General features: G+C 41.6%; 1 protein-coding gene across 1 annotated transcript; it reads left to right on the top strand.

Annotated features, from left to right (window-relative positions):
- LOC8071205 (DNA-binding protein EMBP-1) lies at window positions 1,379-1,828 on the top strand. The gene is made up of 2 exons (XM_021447326.1): window positions 1,379-1,498; window positions 1,605-1,828. Exons 1-2 carry the CDS (start codon window positions 1,394-1,396, stop codon window positions 1,803-1,805), a joined length of 306 nt encoding a protein of 101 aa, XP_021303001.1. The 5' UTR covers window positions 1,379-1,393; the 3' UTR covers window positions 1,806-1,828.

Genomic DNA, 5,931 nt, shown 5'->3' with positions numbered 1-5,931 from the left:
AGCTAGGATGATCACTATGCTACTCTAGAGAAGGTCTATGCTAATCCATACATTTGCTTGACCATCAACTCATCATATGCCATCTTCAAAAACTTTTTTGCCTTGAACAGAGATCTCCAAGTCTTGAGCATCATTAAATTCTTGTGGATCATTGACACCGACGACGCAAAATAATTTTGTTGTTGAAGATGACATGTCCTTGACTTCCACAATGCCCGCATGGCCCATCAGTAGACTTTTCGACTTACCTCTACATCTTCCAATTACCTCAACAAACAAACTCTCAAAGCTTGTTGGGGAGCTTGGCCAATTAAGCATGTCATCATCACGTGAAAAAAGGCCACAGGAAGGAAGTAATAGACATTGGAATAAAATGTGATCAATTGTTTCCAATTGTCCATAGAGTTTATAGCTCTCTGAGCCAGATCAATTTCTCCTCTTCAGTTGCAACCCACATTGGATTATATCATTATACTCCATCCATGAAGATTTGAACTTTGAGTGGGATTCTATAATGGTTCTTCCATCACTTTTAGATCCTTGACACCTCCAAACGTTAGTATTTTGTAGTCATTTCGTTGTGAACCTGCCTGATTGTTATAAGTTCTGACTCATCTCATCTCTACCATCTTCTAGATGCACTTTCTTGAGTAAAATCTATAGTTTAATTCACTCTCCTAGTGATGTGGAAGTGATGGACTCCACTTCCAATGGCCTCCAGGCAGCTTCCTTGGCGGTGGTGAGGTGGAGGAAGAATGCACAGGAGCAAAACAGATCTTTGAGCACGTAGATGTAAGTAACTGGTCATCTTCTCTACTATAATTGAAATCTTCTTCAAGTCACATCCCTCCTTCAAGATCAACGGCTCACAAAACACCAACTAGGAATCCAACGTCTGAGATTAAGATGTTAGAAGCCGCTTCCAACTATCCTGAGTCCCACGCCCGCCCGCGCCAACTCTGCCCGCAAACCCTCACGTGTGCGCTCGACGGCGAGGTTTCGAACCCACCAGACCGCGTCGTTTTTATTTTCTCCGAGAAAAAAAAGAAACATCGTCCTCTCCTCTCCCCTCCCCACCGCCGCACCGCCTCGCTGCTCGCTCACTTCCGTCCGGGACAGACCAGCGGCCTCCAGATCTCATCACCCGCGCCGCGCAGACTGACCCTCATGGCGTCGTCCTCCGACGAGCAGCCCAAGCCGCCGGAGCCGCCCGCCGCCACCGCCGTGGTTGCCGCCGCCGCAGCCGTGCCGCCGCAGACGCACGCCGAGTGGGCCGCCTCGCTCCAGGCCTACTACGCCGCCGCGGGGCACCACCCCTACGCCTGGCCGGCGTAGGTGAGGTTCTGTGCCCAGGTTCTGATTAGGGTTTCCTTGCTCGATTTTTCAGCACCTCATGGCGGCGGCCGCGGCGGGGGCGCCCTTCGGCACGACGGTGTCGTTCCCCGTCTACCACCCAGGCGTCGCCGCGGCGTACTACGCGCACGCGTCCATGGCCGCGGCAAGTGTCCCTCCTCATCTCGTGCTCTCCCTTTCCCTTTCCTAATTCCAGAGAATTGGGCCTCGATTTGGAGGGGTTCTGGGGTGAATTTTTTGCTCCTGTGCAGGGCGTCCCTTACCCGACGAGCGAAGCTGTCCCCGCGGTGGTGCTGGCGGCTCCTCTACCGGAAGGGAAAGACAAGGGGAAGGGTGGGGGCGCGTCGCCTGAGAAGGGCAGCTCTGGGGCGCCCTCCGGCGAGGACGCCTCCAGGATACGTTGCAAAAGAGTAAAAACCACATTTGTGCTGACTGTGGCACGCCTGACCTAAATGGGCCTGAGTGTTTGCGTGAGCATGAATATGTCACCATGTGCTGAATTTCAGTTTGCTTCAACTTTCTGTCTTTTCTGAAACTTCAGAAGATTCAAATTAGACAGGCATAGTTTAGGGAACTTCCAGAAGAAGAGTCGATGTCCTCTTTCCCTGAGCAAGTGCTTCAATGCAATTCTGAAGGGAAGTTTCTTGAGCTTGTGACAATGGCCTTGGATTTTGCCACTGAACTGTTGACATGTTGCATAGCTGGTACTTTTATGGTTTTTTATGCATGGTTCACTAACTGAAAACTCAAAAAAAAACCGTAATAGGAGTCTAAAATATGAATTGGCAAGAAGGAAACCGAGGGTAGCAGAAGAAGGTCGTCAAGAGCTTTGTTCTCTATTTGGAGTTCAATATCACTAGCTGAAAATATTTGAAAATGCTGCTATTAATTCATAGCTACCTTGTGAGGTTATGATGATTGAATGCTTATCTTCTTTTTTCTGAAAAATGAAAGCTATTACTTAGTGGTGCATGCTGTTGTAGTTCTGCACATTCCGAATTGTAGACATGGATATTTTGTAACTTGTTGATTTAGTTAACATGATGCCATAAAACTTCCTTGAAAATGCCTCATTTTGTGAATCAGTTCTTGGCCTCGTTGCTGCTTGAACATGTGTAACAAAATATTTTATTATCAATATATAAGACGTGAATCTTAATAAATTTGATTGTTATTTTATTATTTACAAATTTTATCTTAGTGGTGATAAGAATATTTTGTTGCTTAATTTGCAATTCTCCAAATATATTTTATCTTAGTGGTGATATGAATATTTTGGTTGTTTAATTTGCATTCCCCAAACTTTATGAATATTTTGGTTGGGGGATCTTGCCGGTGAGTCGAATTGATCCCATCTATAATTTCTGCAGCTTTTAAGTTTGAACGATCGATCAGGTCATGCAACTGTTTGTCTTCATGTTTGCCTTGCTTCCACTGTTTTGGGAGCAACCTCTCCTGAATTCTTGAATATCTAAACTTTTCGGTGGAACTCTAATTGCCTATAGCTTCAGTTTGCTTGAGATACTTTTCCTGGGATATAAGCTAGCCTCCTCGATGGTTGTAGTGTCAGCTTAGCTTGGTGAATTGTGCTATTTGCTGCACAAGGAAAGAGATTCAAGTTGGAAAATTGTATTTCTGGGGGAATTTTAGCGTAGTCAACTATTTGGTTCTGCAAGTTGTTTCTGCAATTTATATCAACGTTGCACTTCCATACGATTTGGATTTGGATTTGGATTTGAATTTGAATTTGAATTTGCAAACATTAATGATAGATGGATATATTTGTTTCCTCCTATATGGATATATTTGGTACAGCTGGACTTGATTTTGGGGTGTTTTCACATCCAATTTACACCTACTGTCTGTAAACCATTAATTACCTTTCGTCAAAGTCATATTGGTACAGTGTTGCCATCTCCAGATATTAGATAAACTAACATGGATTTTGCATTTAGGATTTTCTATTTTGTTCTACAGGACAGAGTTATTATCTATCAAAATGACCTTGAGAGATCACATGCCTTGAACCATAACTTCTGGATAATGACTTTGGTAGCAAATCATTTTAATATTAGCATTATGAGCCTTATAGGATTACTTTTGGTTTTCTGTTCTTGTGTGCAGTTCATGGTAGTTGCTTATTCCTTGAGAGATATTGGTGCTATGACTTGAGAAAACACATCTTGGTGATCAATTTATCCAATCTTGGATGACAAAAGCACACCAGCTATCCAACGACAAGTGAAGCAACAACAGAGCAGTTCAGCATGACTTCAGTATTCAGGTTCTGAAGTGTCGTCTTCATGCTTCAGTAACTAATCTTTGCATATCTCTGAATATTGACATCTTTTGTTTCTTTGCTCTGTTTTCATAATTTAGTTATACATTTTAAGTCTTTTGCGTCTACAGCAGCTACCTCACAAACAACAGATCAAGGTGGTGCTTTGTTGTTAAGCATTTCAGTAGCTGCTGTTTTTCTTTTTTATTTTCAGATAGTAGCTCAATAGCTTTGCAGTTTCAGTATTCTTGTAGTTCAGAGCACATGTTCTACTGCATTTCGATGGTGCAACAACATGGCTTAAATTTGTGAAGTGTCAATTTCATGCAATAGTGAATACACTATTCAAGGATCATTAGCTAATAATAATTGAGTGTAGTTTATTTACTTTGCATGATCAAGAGAATATGTATGTGCTTTTCCTTGCTGATTTTTGCGAGATGCTGTCATAGCTTACAACAGTCCAGTCATAGTTTACAATAGTCCAGTCATTAGCTTAGAAGATAACTATGCTCTCTATTTTACTAGCTCTCTATTTTACAATAGTTTTACTAACTATTCTTAGTACCAGTGCTTGATATAAATTAAAATTTAGTAAATCCTTTTCCTGTTTCTGTGTTCCAGGATGAGATGGAGACCTTCACCGCCCTCAAATGTCATCAAGATGAAGGATTGCACATATCATATCTTTTAGTTTTATGATCTTTTTTTTTCTAGACTCCACTGTAGTATCAAAAGGGATCAGGATACCCATTGCTCCTTGCTTTTTATGTTCTACTTCCACACTTGCTACCTTGTTGAAATCTTTGGTTTCATTGGTAACCAGTCAGATTGCTAATGTTTCTTGCTGAAAATTGTTTAAATTGCTTTTTGTATGAATTATATATATTTTCTCAATCTATGTTTGATTACTAAAAATATATTTGTTAGTTTGATTTGTTCATAGATGCTGCCGTAGCGTTAGCACGGGCAATATACTAGTCTGAAGAATTGTTAGGATTTTGCGTGTATTCCTTTAATTGAAAACATATCAATTGAAATCATGATTTTTTTTTGTTTTGTACTGACATTTAAAGTTTCTACAAAAACTACTTATAGTACCCTTTTTGTATCTACAAAATAATATAATCTTTACTTTTCAAAGGTCCACAAAAGAATGTTAAATTCTTATTTTTGAGGAGTCAAAACTTTTGAAGTTTAAATAAAATTGTATAAATATAAATAAATATTTATATAATATAAAATAATTACTATTAAATTGATTATTTCATATATTTTATAATAAATATAACTGAAGACATAAATGTTAGTGCTCCGTCCTACTTGTATTTATTTATTATAAACTTAGTTAAAGTTAAATTTGTATCTTATTTTGTATTACGGAGGAACACGTATTTTCATCGTGGCTCCATTTGACACGGCTCCACTTCACTAATGACGCTATTTTTTAGGCTTTAGCTCCATAAACAGTTCTATCGCTGAAGCTAAAGCCGTTTTGTTAAATCGTTTGACAAAACAGTTCCTTCCTTAAAATATGTTCTCAAAGAACGCCACGAGGATGAAGTGAAGCCGCGAGAAACCACTATTTTTGACTCTTTCGCACCTCAAAGCTTTGTAAGAGTACGTTTTTAGGGGTTTCATCGATGAAGTCATTTCATTTTACCTCGTTTAGCAGAAAACAGCATGAAAAGGAAAAAAAAGAAGAATCTGAATGCCAGTGGACCCACCACTAACCGACCAAAACTGGGCCTTGGCCACCACGTTTGCTCATCTGAAACCGTCCATTTCTACTCCGACTCTAATCAACACCGTCCAAACCCAGCTGGCCGTTGCATAAACCCGGGAGCGCGGCCACCGCGACGTCTCTCCATTTCGCGCTCTGCCGCTCTCCGCCTCGCCGCCCGCCGCGTTCTCCTCCTCCTGACGAGCTAGGGTTCTCGCGAAGGCGCAGCTCGTCTCGCAGTTACAGCCTCACAGGTAGGTCCCCGCACGCGCGCACCCCTCACTTAAGCCGCCCTTCGATGGTGATTCTTCCATCTTCCTTGCTCTTGCTCCAGCCGCGCTCAGTTCTTCGTGCCCCAACCTTCACGTTCACGGGGTGCCTGGCTGCCGCATGGGTTCTTCTGATTTTTCCATTTCCCGCTTGTAGTTGTAGTTTGCGCGTTGGAATTTGCGGTGTTTCTTGGTTCGGGGTTTTCGCGTTCTTTTTATACTTGCTGGGTTTCGTTGTTTCTTTATATTTCCTTACCCAAGATCATGTTATTAGGATGGGATCGATGCAAAATTGTTGCAGATAAGAG

The sequence above is a fragment of the Sorghum bicolor genome, chromosome 9 (genome assembly GCF_000003195.3).
Source record: "Sorghum bicolor cultivar BTx623 chromosome 9, Sorghum_bicolor_NCBIv3, whole genome shotgun sequence".
Taxonomy (NCBI): Eukaryota; Viridiplantae; Streptophyta; class Magnoliopsida; order Poales; family Poaceae; genus Sorghum; species Sorghum bicolor.
Note: the sequence above shows the minus strand (reverse complement) of the source record. Positions and strands in the feature narration are given on the sequence as shown.

What these genes read in the sequence shown, in the direction of transcription:
- LOC8071205 (XM_021447326.1), top strand. Translation starts at nt 1,394, where the DNA reads ATGGCGGCGGCCGCGGCGGGGGCGCCCTTCGGCACGACGGTGTCGTTC. An exon ending in CGCACGCGTCCATGGCCGCG is followed by an intron (nt 1,499 to 1,604) that starts GCAAGTGTCCCT and finishes GCTCCTGTGCAG; the next exon opens with GGCGTCCCTTACCCGACGAG.